The sequence below is a fragment of the Planococcus citri genome, chromosome 3 (genome assembly GCF_950023065.1).
Source record: "Planococcus citri chromosome 3, ihPlaCitr1.1, whole genome shotgun sequence".
NCBI classification, from domain to species: Eukaryota; Metazoa; Arthropoda; class Insecta; order Hemiptera; family Pseudococcidae; genus Planococcus; species Planococcus citri.
In genome coordinates, this window is record NC_088679.1 from 21,122,073 (window position 1) to 21,136,912 (window position 14,840).

Consider the following 14,840-nt stretch of genomic DNA (forward strand, 5'->3'; position numbering starts at 1 on the left):
ATGAAAGAGTCATGCATTTGGGTTTTGAAAGTTTGTTGAGCACCCCCCCCCCTCCCTCCATCCCTCGAAGAAAATTTATGTAAATATTTTCAACAAAATTAAATCATTCAATTTATATAGGTATGTATTTTTAAACAGAAATGATTCTTGGTGAAAAATGTTCAAAATTGTCGAATTTTGTGCGCTCTTGCTATCTTCTATGAGAGTGTATCGGTAATCATTGGTTTGAAAAATGATTAATTTTTTCTAGTTTCGTTGAGTTCATTCGGTTATAAGTTTTTTCAGGCTCCATAAAATTTCAAAAAAAAATCAAAACTATCTACCCACCAATCCCACCATATTGGATGTTATTTTTTTACTCCCTTCCTCTCGCACTCGCACGTCTTCCTGAAGTCTTTTCTCAATTCAACCTTCATCCCTCGATTGATCGATAGGGAGATATATAGGTAATTGTTTAGGTGAAGGATTTTTTTTTCTTACCTGAAAGTAGGAATTTTGGTTACTTACACGAGATTCTGAACATGATATCTAATCATAATTCAACTGATTTTACCCAAATTACGTCAAATAAGCTTATTTTGTTCCATTTCATATATATTATTTGTATAGACCCCCCCCTCATTCACAAATTATTTTGTAAGTAGATTGTGTAAATCAAATGATTCGATCACTTAATTCAAGCTTTTTCGAGATGACGAGTTGATTTTTTGATGACCAGTGCTCCACTTGGGGGGAGTTATTCATTTGTAGAGAAAATTTTCAAAATTGTGATAGGAAATTTTACAAAAATCGTGCAAAATATGGCTATGTAAATGACATTATACTTAATGCTTATCGTGTACATTATTATTAGACTTACGAAAATTCATTTCATACCGATATTTTAAATTATGCCGATCATGCGATTATTGGAAGTGCAAATCTAATCAATATTTTTTTCCACGCTAAAGTTTGCGACGACTCGGCGAAAAGATTGGGAATTCGTTGATTACGTTTCGCAGAATATTACGAATCTATACAATATCTTGTACACGAACGATGTGATGTAGCTTTGTAGCTTATCAGCGAACTCAGATTTTAACTATACGATGCAAAAGTGCAAAAGTATACTTAAAATTAGGTGTTTTTCGTGTTTATCGCGCCATCTTCTCGTCTCATTTGGTGACAATTACGTGGAAACGATGATAAGATTGAGGTTCGCGAATTTAATGTCTATAGGTAATATTAAAACTATTTCACTTCGTTATCATTTCGCAACGTCTGTCTATACTATAATTTTGGGCTAGGAAAAATGTTTTAGTCGTAGTTGAATGCGTTTTATAGCAAAATTGGACTGTGCAAATGATGATTCGAGATCAAGATTACCTTGACCTTTCTTGACAGTGAAAAATTGAAGTTAAAAATTCCTCGAACTGGATCAAGCTGGTTCTTCGAAACTATAAATACATACAAAAAAATTGCACGTGTTTGTTTTTATTGAGAAATTTTGTCGAGTGATCCTCAAATTGTACAATGTACAGAGATTATTCAGTTCTTCTCTCCTTCCTTGTGTTAGGTCTTCTTTTCTTTTCTCCTTTCGCCCGAAGGTATAAAGAAAGTAGTCATTAGAAAAGAATACATCTCACCTCGAGGCTGTTCAGGTTACAATCCATATGCCCATATTGTACCTCAATGACTCATCTACGAGTATTCGACGTAATAATACACATAAAGCACCACTTTTGTAGATAGTATACCTGCTCGAAAGCGTAGGCAACTTGTACTGATCGTGAGCTAGACGTCATCGGACAGAACACAAAGATAAATATTATCTGTATTTATACTTTTTATCTTCTTTGACACCTTTACTTGTGGTAAATTAGTTGCGAAAATTATAAATCGTCGTTTTAAATAGAAGAACTTTTATTTGAAAAATGAAGAGTGCCAAATTAGTCTTTATCTGTAACACTAATTTTAGGCGTTGAGGTTCATTTATGGGTTTTTGACGAATTTTTGACAAATTTTAAGAATTTTAAAGTCTGTTTTTAGGGGCGATTTTTAAACTTATTGATGAAGTAATATAGATTTTTTGTGTAAAATGAACCAATTTGAATGAAAATCCTTCAATTTAACTCCCACACGTCAAAAACTACTAGTTTTGGGCCATTCTGGAGCCTCCAGCGATTTTTTAATTTTCTCCAGAAATTTCAAATCGCTCCAGAAAACACTGAAAAAATCGTTCATTTTTGTTAGAGGCTCCAGATTAACTCAAAAATGGTCACAATCGATTTAGCAGGTCTTTTTTGGATATTTATCTCAAGACTTACTCTTTATTCATCAACAAGTTACTTCCATAATTTTCAAAAATTCTCCAAAAATTGAAAAATCAACTTCAGCAGCTCAAAATTGTGCTCTAGACTTATGCTCAGATAATGGTGAATTCATTTCACCTCCTTCCCTTTCTTACTTCGTTAGACACGTGATATCGTCTTATTGAATGGGTTTCTTAGAATCATTGATAGATTAAAGAATACACGAGCTGTGTACTCCGAACTAAAATATAGAATATTACATGCACACGGTTAATTAATAATATTAATAATAAATTTCGATTAATTTATTTCAATTCGTTTAGATTGCGCCGGATGCCGCGACGATTTGAAAGAAGGTCAAGCATTAATTGCTCTGGATCGGCAATGGCACGTATGGTGTTTCAAATGTCATACATGTAATGCTGTTCTACACGGAGAATACATGGGAAAGTTAGTATCTCGTATTATCTCTATACGTAACAAGTACATAGTACATACTAATACGTAGCCTTATAATATACATATGTCCAAGAGGAGACGTGTGCGCAGCGTACTTACACGACAACAATTTTATAATTGACATCATTAACCGACCGACCGATTATTACGATGTGGGTGCGTTTGTAAATGAGATCTAAATTATTCTATAAAACGTAAGCTATTTTTAATTTTCCCAACATTCGGCCGCGACTGCCTCAGCCTGTCTTGTGAAAAAAAAATATATCGATGATGTAATAGACGTAAGTACTTTGTAGTCGATATCGAATTGATCTTCACCGCCGACGCCGCCACCTCCATTTTTTTCATGAAGTCTGACGACTAAGTATCGCGGACATTGCATTGCAGGACTTGGAGGTGAAAACAATCATCAATCAATAGAGACACTCGTCGATATAAGCTAATTTCCGAAATTTAGACCTTGGATATAATTAAATTTTACCAATCGAGTTTTCAAATTGACATCTTTAATGTCAATTGACCATTTAACCAGTACATATAGAGTTTATGTATCCACGATGGTGGTACCTAACCTACCGTTTAATGTTTCGACAGTCGATACACGCCACACGGTACCGTATTTTTGCGGATAATAAACGGTTATACGTTGTTTATGGTTTCAGAGATGGCGTGCCATATTGTGAGAAAGATTATCAAAAGTTGTTTGGAGTCAAATGCGCGTATTGTACGAGATTCATATCAGGAAAGGTGTTACAGGTAAGCGGATTTTGTCGTTTGAACACGATATGATCAAGTATTTTATGTTTATGAGAGGTGAATTTTTTTAATAGATGTGCAATGAACTGAATGGTTGGTATTTACAAAGTTTGGAAATTCGTAAAAATTGACACATATGTTGTAAAAATGAAATGAAAATTAGCCAAGTGTACATTTAAAAAAAAATGGTAGGTACTTCTGAAAATTCTCTGATGGGTTGATGCTGTCTGGAAAACGAAGCGAAATCATGGATTTCGCTTCGTTGTATGACATATTTTCTTTTTCTTTCCATATAATAATTGTTCTACGTACAAGGATGGTATTCCCCCTCCCCCAATAGAAAATTTAATAGACTGACAGTTGAAGAAAATAGAAAGAATGAACATCCACAAATGTACTAAAAATTAACATTTCAAGTGCTGAATTTGATGTTTTAATTTTTGACAAATTTTTGAAGAGGGAACCTGGCTTATGGCCGCTTCCTGTGAAAAAAATCAAAATTTGATCAAATTGGAATTTGTTTCATCTCTTGAATCAATTGATGGTGATTAAAGAGTCGATCTGTGGAGCTTGCAGTTGTTTTTGGATTTTTCAGTGATCAACAGTGTTTAAATCTGTCAGATTTCTACCTCATCAATTTGATCAAATTTAGAGTTTTTTGATTTGAAAAATAACCAAGTTGAAATTTTTAGGAATTTGCCTATCGTACCTAGAATTAAAAATTGGAATTTGGTTGCTGGAATTTTTTTCTGGCGGTGTACCAATCTATAGGACGTCTATTGTCAGAAACCCCTTGAAAATGAAGAAAAGTGAGCGAATTTTACTCTTAAAGCAGTGAAAAGAATTTAAAGGATTTTTTTTTCAATTTTTACTTCCAAATCAGAAAATTACACTCACGAAGTCTATTTATATAAATTGGTGATTTTGTTTGTGAAAATTCAAAACGGATTGTGCTCGGGGTATCTAACAGGTAGTGCAAGTAGTGAAAGTAGTGAAAACGTAGTGATTTTTAAAATGGGTAGTGAAAGTAGTGAAAAAGTAGTGAATTTTGTTAAAAAGGTAGTGAAAAAATGAAAAAATTCGGATTCGTTCCTTTTTCTCATTCTTTATTCCGTAGAAAAGAGCTCATTTGTCGACTTTTTTAGAGCTTGAATTACACATTCTTGAGAGCTTTTGCCCTCGCTTCGCTCGGGCTATTTACTCTTTCTCCCCATAAAAAGCTATTGTTGAAATTCAAGAAATGTTCAAAGTTTGAATCAGAAAAATAAACTCCTCCCTGCATGAAGAATTTTTTTTTCACTTCTGGTAACATGAATTTTTGAAAGCTTCTACCCTCGCTTCGCTCGGGCTTCGTTTAATTTTTTTTCCAATTTTGAATTTCATCACACTAAAAATCATCGTTTTTTTACATGTACCTCCCTCTCGAAATTAAAAATTTGGTTGGTTAAAAAAAAGTTTTTTATTTGCCCAATTTCATTGCATGAGCAAGAACCTTTAATGTGAAGAAAAAATCAAAAATTGAAATGATAAAATTATATTTTCGACATCCGCTTGCTTGAAAAAAATCTTGGGATGTTGAAGACATTGGTTGACACCTTGTTTTATGATGAATATAATAAGCTCGTTTATTTGTATTGTTTTTTTTCAATAATTTTGATTATAATTACTCATTTTCTTCCAGTTTTCATTTTTTGAAAAAATTTTCATGTGCAAAATTTGACTTTGTTAATTTTTTTGTGTGTTAATTGGGGGGGGGGGGTCGAGTGAATGGCATTCTGAAAATTTGGTTGAAAAAAGGTAGTGAAAAAAGTAGTGAAAAAGTAGTGATAAAGTTTCGGAAATTGTCTCCAAATTCCCAAATAGTATTTTTCCAAAAACATAAATTAAAAAAAAACGTGAAATTTTATAAAAATTGTTCGTTCTTGCTTTCCTTGAATAGAAAAATCTGTGTTTTTTTTAGAATTAATTTTCGAAAATCAGGTTTGCATTCTATAAAAAATATTTTGAAAAGTGGTATTGAAAATATGGTTAATGACGTAGGCAGGATTTTTCTGAGGAGTCAAACCCAGATTTTGGGGGGGGGGGATTGAAATCTGAGGTAATTTTTTGAAAACCCTTCATGTAGGTGATTACAAACGTCAAATTTATGATAATCAACGTAAAATGCGAAGCGAGAACAAATATTTTTCAAAAAATTGGTTCAAACAACGAAAAATTGCCCATTTTTGTATGTTTTGTTTAGAATTTTCATTTTCAAAGAGGAGCAATCGCTTCAGTCCTTCCCCCTTGGCTCGTCACTGAAAACGATGCTATACAAGTACGAACAGAGAATCATCAAAACATTTGGTCTCTTCAATTTTCAAAAATTATTTAAAAAAAGTAAGCTCACATTTTCAAAGATGACGTTACAGTATATTTTTTTCACCTCGAAAAAAATGCAAGAGATTTTCTTGGAGGAAGGAGCCACGAACCACATAACTAAAAATTGGGAAAAAGTTGAAACATTCAATTTTACAGGGTGTCTAATAGTCTTGCTATGATTGCTAATTCTGCAAGACCTGCTTTTCATCAAAAAAACCTGTCTGTTCCCAACACCCCACTGAAAATTTTTAAGTTATGTTACCCTTTGTAGAATTTTGAAAAATGAAAAAATTTATTACACAATCACATGAAAAAAATATTAAATTTTCCTACTTTTTAGAACTCTTCAATTTTGCTGATGGAAAATTTCAAAAATTTTCGCCTTTACTTCGTTTGATCAAATAAGCAGGTCTTCTCTTATTCAAAGCAATTTTCTAAAAATAAGTTCCTAAGCACATTTTTTGAAAAAAAAAAATACTTACTGACGTTGAAAAAGTACCTACATACAATAAAATGGTTTTAAAATTTGAAAAAACAAAAAATTAAAATAGTTGAAATATTTTTAGCACTTGCTTTTAATCCCTTTCCCCACCTCCCACCTCCTTTCGTCTTCCCTCCCTCCGAAAAAAAATAGAAATATCCGAAACTGAGTTGAGAAAAAAAAAACAAAAACATTTTTTTTTTGTTTAAAATGAAATCAGAATTTTCTATTTTTATTACTTTTTCCCAATAAAAATACAAAAACTGCCAGAAAAATTTGAAAAAAAAAACAAGTTCTTATAGAAAAAACATGTTTCAAACCAGATGTTTCATACGATTTTTTTGTTTTAAACATGTTTCAAACATTGCGTTGTTTAAAACGTCCGAACTCTGATCCGAAGCAAAAAATCGATGTATATAATTTTGAGCCCCTCAAAAAAAAATTATCAAATGTTTGAAAAATATCCCGCCAAAGTCCTGATTTTCAATTTTGAATGTTTGTCAGACTCCGACACCCTGAAGATTAAATTTCACTTTGATTGTCATAATTTTTTTCAGCTATTAATTTTATCATTTTATTACAAAAAGGATTTCTGGTTCTCAATTTAAAAAAATAAATTGTTCAATTTAAATTTAGTTCATCATTAATTAGTGTCCATTATTATTGGTAAATTTTGAAGTTTTACGCTTTTAAAAAAAAAAAAAATCAATTTGCATAAATTTTGTGTGAAATTAGTCTGTTTTAATCCTTAATATTTCTGGAAACGAACAAAAAATTAACGATAGTTGATTAAAAGTAAATTTTTGAAAAAATAATTAAAAAAAATAACAAGATTTATGCAGAAATGAGTGATGAGAGTAGAATTTAAATAATAGACTTAGATACCTCATCGTTATTTATTGTATCTGCTGATTTGCCTTATTTAAGTCAACTTTTTAAAAAATAGGAAAAATTTGAATGGAATACGTTGTGTTGTGTTTTATTGAGAAAATTCACCATAGGTACTTTAATCATACGTTCATTTGTTCATGTAAGGTTAAAATTTTCGATTGACCTACGTTTAATGTCGTTCTTTTACTCTTGTACAGGCCGGAGATAATCATCATTTCCATCCTACTTGCGCTAGATGTACCAAATGTGGTGATCCATTCGGCGATGGAGAAGAAATGTATTTACAAGGTATGTATCGCTATCAGTATCTGTATGTACATCCGATGGAGAAAAAACCTCATCAGAGGTAATTCGAATTAAACCGAACTGTACTCTAATGTATGTTTGATTACACAGGAGGTGCTATTTGGCATCCGAAGTGTGGTCCTGGACCGACGGAAAATGGCACAATAATTAACGGATTAGGTAGTGGATCGCATTTAGCACTGAATGGACACGAAACCGATAGAGAATTTGATCATCTTAGTAGTTCAGCTGTTAGTGAAACACAGGTATGGTTTACTGTAAACATCCAGTTGCAGCGAATAGCTTTTGTGTTTCTTTTTTTCATTTTGAATGAATATTGCTACCGCTATACTGGTACGCTGCTGTTTTGCTCCAGTCTTGAGTCTCGATCTCGATACAAGGATCATATGTATCTGCAACGTATGTACTTTTATGGAGATGTACTGACTATGAGCGTTTCGAGAAAGATTTTATGTGTGATTTTTTTCTATACTCACGTGTGAGGTCAAGTTCAAAATGACTCTGTAAAGTTGTACGAGTATTACTACGAGATGATTACGATGATGGCTTTTATTTTGTTTTTTTCTTCTGATTGCATGATCTCATAGAAGATGTATTAGTTTAGCAAAAAAAAAGTTCATTAGGTAATGTAGAGTATTAGAAGAGAATTATGACTTATGAGGATGTACTGTAGAAGTGTAGAGTGTATTGTAGGTATTGTTTTTTGAAATCATTTTTATTTCGTTTTTTTCCTTTTTTATATTTTATTATGATTTTTTTTTCTGTACGTACGTGTAGTTTTGCTTTTAGCTTTGTGCATTGTCTTTATTTTATTGTTTTTCAGTTTTCGCTTCATTCTCGCACATCTAGCTATAATGGATCTCTGTGCAATAGCCTTTGCAATAGTCTAAGTCGTAAGGTAAGTCGAATGCTAGAATGTATGTAATGTACCTATGTACTTTCTCCCCCCTTTTTTATTTGTTTTTTATTTTTATTATCTTAATAATTTAATTTAGGCCTTTTTTTTTCGTTTGGCTTTCATTTTGTCGCTTTGCTTGAGTAATTGAAGTATTTGTTTTTTCTATTGCTAGATTTTTTTCGAAGAATGTCGTTATTTAAATTTTATAAATTAGAAAAGTGTAAGAAAGCAGATGGAAATGATTGACGATTTTTGTCCAGTTGTGATTTCATTTTTAAAAGAAAAAGAGAGATGTGTGGCGTGAGAAAATAATTTTTTTTTAGAATTTTAATGAAGTATTTTGAATACCTACTTATTGTAATTTCTTCATCTAGTTATAGGTGCTTGAATAATGAAGTATTTCTCTTTTATTATATTTTGAAAATACTGCATAATTTTCAAGTATTGATCTATTTTTATAATTTCGGTGATTTTTGAAGAAATAATAATGTCATTTTTTTTTAAATTTTGAAAATCTTGAAAATTTCCCAATTTTTGTATCGTAACACTAAAATAAGGTTTATAATTTGATCAGTTTTATGACAGTTTTATGATTAGAATCATAAAACTGATCAAATCTATTTTTTTCATTTTTTTTTTTACTGTAAAAATGAAAAAGGATTATCAATTAAATTATAGAGGCGTTTTTTTAAGAACGGTGCTTAATTAGGAGGAGCATCTTCATTCAGAAGGCCTTTTTATTGGTGTAGATATTCATATTTGTGATGTTTTTAAATAACAACGTTAGTTAGTAGACTGTCGGAGATTTTTTTTTACTTTTTGCTCAAGTTCTGATATATTTTATCCATTTTTAGTTATGTAATTTTCAATCATTTCTATAATACATACATTTAATTAACAATGTTTTCGTGGCATTGTTGCCAAATTCTGGCAAAAATTCACTGAAATTTCACCAACTTTTGATAATTTTTCTCGATTTTTTTTCAATTCTACAGTTTTATAAATGATAATTTACGTAATTTTTGCAATTTTTTTCATTTTGGTATCATTTTATTACGTTTTTGGTGATTTTTAACAGTTTTTCTAATATTTTGGGCATTTTTTGCTGTACATATATTTTTTTGAAATTTTGCTTTTTTTTATAATATTTTGCTCATTTTAAACTGGTGACTTGTCGAGCAATTTTTATTACGGTATGTTGCCAAATTTTTCAAATTTTCTTATCAATTTATGGTAATTTTCAATTTACTTTGACGAAAATAAAAGTGGAAACTTTTACTATTTAGATTCTTTTTTCACTTGCAATCCAAAGGAAAATTTCCTTTTCTTTCTCTGATAATATTTCATACGATTTTGACAAGATTTCATTCGATTTTAAAAAGATTTATTTTTCTAAAAGAAGTTACTTTTTGTTTTTTCTTTTGTAATAATGAAAAAGAGGACTCACAATTAGTATGATTTCTTTTTTTTAAGAGAAGTGAAAATTGTTTCCCAAAAACATGTTTTATTAGGTGTCAGAATTCGAAGGGTCACAATTTCACCTCATTCGAATTCCTCATTGAAGATCTGTAGAGAATTAGGAGAGGGGAGAAGGAGAAAATTTTAAAATATTCTGCTCGAAGTGCACTTCTTTTTACCACTTTGATTTTTTTTTTAAATGAAAATTTTACGACTTTTCCTCACAAAAGTTTCAATTTTGTTTGGAAGGGAGGGTGAATGACCTTCAGCTTTTTGCTGAAAATTTATGAAGTGGTTATTTTAATTTCATTGCTTCTCAATTCGTAATATTTTTTTTACTCGAGTAGGTACGTACCTTAATTATTTAAGCCACTATTTTTCCAATAAAAAATTATTCTCATAAGTGAAAATTTGTGTGTAAGTTCCTATTTTTTTTCGCTGGCTCAAGCTGTTGAAAATGAGGAGTAAAAAATACGCGAATCAAAACACAAAATAAATAAATAAAATTATACCTATTCACATTTTTTATTTTGAAATTGAACAAATATTTCTTATGGAATTAATTTTTAAAAAATTATTACAGTTCTAACAAAATTTTTGTTCTGTTTTGCGTAGCATTACCCGTTCCGATCTAGCAGCCCCGGATTAATATTACGAGAATATAATAAACCACGTTACGAAGATATCAGCCGAATTTACACGTATAGCTATTTAACGGAAGAACCATCTTTAGGATATTTAAAACGACCAATTGAACCGTACGATAAACCTCCAACGTCGCCTCATTTCCATCGTCCAACATGTAAGAACCGAATTACGTATTTTTAAAAATAAATCGAATGATTTAACTTATATACATATAACTAACATTGAATTTACCTACTGTTACAGCCGCCTCAAGTATTCGAGGCAGTAGTCGAAGTTCAACTTTGAAAAGCGCTGGAGGTAAATCGGCGATGAAAGTATTAGTCGAAAGTATAAGAAGCGAAACGCCCAGACCGAAGTCACCCCATATGAATAACGAAGAACCAATAGAATTAGCCCATTTTCCGGCTGCCAAACCACCTCCTCGAGGCGAAAAAGCCAAAATCGAAAGGGATGATTTCCCAGCACCTCCTTATCCGTATTCGGATCCTGGTAAGATACGAATAAATTGAAAATATTGTTGGAAAAAAGGTAAATGTGTAAAATTGAGTTTTCATGAGGTATTTTTTTTTTTTTTTTTGTAAATGTAGAACGTAGAAAAAGATGGTCTGATAGTTACAAAGAAGTTTCTATTTCGGATGATGAAGACGAAGTCGATAGAGTCGAGAGGAAAGAAGATGGTCAACATAGAATCAAGGTAGGTGTATCCAGAATTGGCCTCTGGGTTCGATATTTGAATCACGTCGAATAAAAAAATGACTTTGAATTGAATTTTCCTTTCTGTCTTGTGCTCTTGTCTAATTAATTGAAAGAAAAAAAATCAGTTTTGAAATTCATGTTCTTGATAAGATAAATTTTATGTAATTTGCAGAAAGAAGAAGAAGAGCTGAGTAAAATCGCCTCCGGTATCGGCAAAGTATTTTTACAGAATTTAAAAGAACGCGAAAAACTCCAAAAGTGGAAACAATCGCACATCGATCCTCGTAACGCTTCTAGATGCCCTTCTGCGTCCAAAGAACCCGCTTATCGGTTACGCTACCAGTCACCTATTAACGCATGTAATTATTTTATTGCTCTCATTTTATTTCGTACTGTACTCGCTCGTAATGCCATTTACGATGTCTTTTTTCATACTTTAATTACTCCGTAAATACTATGAAAACGAAATAATCACGCAAACGCGATGAAATTAAAAATACAAAGTGTACGAGTGATTATTTTGTATGGTAATTTTCAGCTCCGTCGAGAAATTTGGATCATCCGAGACCTTGGGAAGAAGAAGATCCGTTCGAACGTAGTTATAGCTGCAGAGGGTCGTCAGTAGGACGATCTACCGGAGCCATTTCCAGCTATAATGGTAAATATTACGGATTACATCTCTATGTCTATTTAGAGTATACGTAGTTAGATGGAATATTTCTTTTTGCAATAAATACCCCAAAAAAAGGAGGAAAATTGAGGGAAAATAAGTTGAAAATTTTAATGGCTGTGAGCGGAGTATTTTAGATCTTGGATTTAAAATTCACAGTCTATGATGATGTTACGATTCTATTCGTTTATTATTTCTTCTCTTTCCTTCCCCTACCCCTTTCTGAAATGGAAATATTTCATCTGTTAGATCTAAGTACTCGTAATCTAAGATCTCCATGGATTCATCTTGAAACTGGTAAATATGATTTTTTTTCTCTCTTTCGAATTCATGTCTTAACAAAAAGTTTGTTTTTTTTGTTTTTGATTTTTTTAACATTACGCTGCTTTGAAAATTTTCAAAATAGTAGTTGAAAATTGTATTGCTCTTAATATGTTGGTTTTTTTTCTAACGAAAATTATTTATTTTTTTGTGTTTTAATTTCGTATCAAGAGTTAAGCTAAATTTGAAAATGAGCTGTGATCTGAATTGAAATACCACTAAAAAATCCGTTTTGAAAATTTTAACGTATTTTCTGCATGTTCTTCTCTTTATTTCGTTGTAGGTTGCCTTGGTCTGTTTTTGACCAAGTTAGATTATGAGATTGGGTTGCATGGTTGAAAGTACATATTTGATTCAAAAGCATGATTAATTTCTGTCCGACTTGAGAGGTTTTTGTTTTTAGAAAAATTGCAATCTGAATTCTTTTTGAACGATTTTTGTGAAAATGTATTTGTTTTCCATCCGATTGCATCAGGCAGATCGATTTCGTGATTAAATCCATCATTGTGATCGAATCGATACTTACTTTAAAATTGTTGAATTTGATTTGTTTTTTGCTTACGAGCAAAATGGTCGCTTTTTTGCAAAAAATTTCAAAAAGTCTCAATTTTTCCTTTTTTTTTTTTTTTTTTTTTTTTTTTTAAGAAATACCCAAACAGAAGTCTCTTCTTTGGCAAAAATTGCTAAAAACGATCACTTCTTTTGTCAATATATGGTTCCAAATAATTCCTACTTGATGCTGAAATTGTTGTGAAGAATTTCAAAAAGGCTCATATTTTTGAAAAATTGTTCAAAAGTCACGTTCTTTGACAAAAATTACGAAAAAGTATCTGTTTTTTAACCAAAAGTTCTGCTTTTTGTTGAAATTATTAAAGTATTGTTTTTTTGACAATAATTCTTGCTAGGTATTTAACTAAATTGCTAAAAAGTCTCCTTTTGTTCAAGAATTACTCGCAAGAGTCAGAAGTCTCTTCTTTTTCCTCGAAATTACAATTTTTTGTCAATTATTCCCAAAAATTCTTGATTTTTGTCAAAAATAGTCAAAGTTTTTGCTTCTTTAAAAATTGACAAATTTTTTCGCTTTTTGGATACATAGCTAAAAATTATCGCTTTTGGCTAAAAATTCCATAAAGTCTCATTTTTTTCCAAATGTTGTCCAAAATCACGCTTTGGTATAATAATTGTTAAAAAGTATAATTTTTCGCCAATGATTGCCAAAAAAGTCCAAATTTTTTCTGAAACTGTCAAAGGCTTGCTCTTTGCCAAAAATTGACAAATTTACTCGCTTTTAAGCGAAATTGGTAAATAATAGTCAATTTTCCCCAAAAACTTCAAAAAGTTGCATTTGAAAATGTTTTGTTTTTTTTTTTTTTGGTCATTTGTTTCTGCTTTAAAATGTTTTGCTCGCGTTTTACCAGGTTTTTGGTTACTTACCTTTTTACTTACTTTTTCAAGTTTTTTCCCTTTTTTTGGCGAGGGGGAGGAGGAAATTGAGTACAAGTTCTGGTCTTATTATGATGACCAATCTAGAATTTGATCCTATTTATTTTTCATTTTTCTGTTGTCGATTTCAATCGATTTTTTTTTGTAGAAAATTCATTTTTTTTAAATAATTGATTTCTTTTCTCTGATTTTTTTGTTTATTTTGATAAACTGGCCTGGAAATTGACTCATTTCTCATTCAGTGGTATCAAATCGATGATTTTTTTAAATTTTATTTTACTCAAAATGCACACATTTATTTTTTGACCGAGCGATTGGTCTGTTATTCAAGGTATGAGTATTTGAGTAGTTTGATTTTTAATCTATTCGGTGCAATTTAATTTTTTGTCAGTAGAAAAATCGAAAGAGCGTTCAAAAATACACCATTGGGACAAATTTCTGGAGCTGGATTTGATTTTTTTATGTTTGGTGAATTTTTGAGTATCCAAATTCGGCCAAGTTTCCGCCAAAACCCCAAAATTTGATCAAATTGGGATAGAAGGCTTAATTTTCTAGAGCTATTCTGATAAAATTACGATTTGGAAATCAATTTTCAAAAAAAATTTTTGCCTTTTCAAATCCAAAATTTTCTTTAGTGGGTAATTTTTTTTTTTTTTTTTTTTTTTTTGATCGAAAAAATGCGCCTTTTATGAGGATTGCTGTATGAAAAGCTAAAACTTAGTTCATACCTTGTTTTTGCCATCTATGTAAACCCAATTTGTCGGTCCTTCTCTGATTTTTTGGAGGCTCCAGCAAATTCCTAAATTTTTTCGTTCTTATTCTAAATCTTTAAAAATTATAACTCGCACTTTAAAAAAAAAATTTTTGAAAATTTATTTCCGAATTGGCCAAAATGGTCACAAAGCGGATACATTGGAGTTTTTTTGGTGTTGAATTTTATTTGGGCTCTTTTTATGGTATTTTTCCAAAACAGGAAACGCCGAAAATCCGTTGGAGGCTCCAGAACGATTTGAAATCACCTTCAATGGATTTTGATGGTCTGAAATATAGGGTACCAATGAAATTTCAGCTTTTACCTTGGCACTTTCATAAACGAGGAATTTTTTCATATCTTTGAAAATTTCTAAACCACTGAAGAAATTTTTTGATTTTTACAGACTG

At 31.1% G+C, this 14,840-nt stretch overlaps 1 protein-coding gene across 7 annotated transcripts in view; it reads left to right on the forward strand.

Moving 5' to 3' along the window:
• The window catches only part of LOC135841939 (actin-binding LIM protein 3-like), an 82,616-nt gene that overhangs the window by 61,129 nt on the left and 6,647 nt on the right, over nt 1-14,840 (forward strand). For 6 of the 7 annotated variants that reach the window (XR_010558027.1, XM_065359169.1, XM_065359171.1 and 3 more), the window contains exons 5-14: nt 2,615-2,741; nt 3,413-3,506; nt 7,437-7,527; nt 7,636-7,790; nt 8,369-8,443; nt 10,517-10,703; nt 10,793-11,038; nt 11,137-11,243; nt 11,418-11,604; nt 11,784-11,903. Coding sequence is in view for 6 of the 7 variants with exons in the window: in XM_065359169.1 (XP_065215241.1) it covers nt 2,615-2,741; nt 3,413-3,506; nt 7,437-7,527; nt 7,636-7,790; nt 8,369-8,443; nt 10,517-10,703; nt 10,793-11,038; nt 11,137-11,243; nt 11,418-11,604; nt 11,784-11,903 (1,389 nt within the window). In the remaining variant the exon portion in view is untranslated. The remainder of the gene's footprint in view (nt 1-2,614; nt 2,742-3,412; nt 3,507-7,436; nt 7,528-7,635; nt 7,791-8,368; nt 8,444-10,516; nt 10,704-10,792; nt 11,039-11,136; nt 11,244-11,417; nt 11,605-11,783; nt 11,904-14,840) is intronic. The other variant, XM_065359168.1, reaches the window with a different exon arrangement.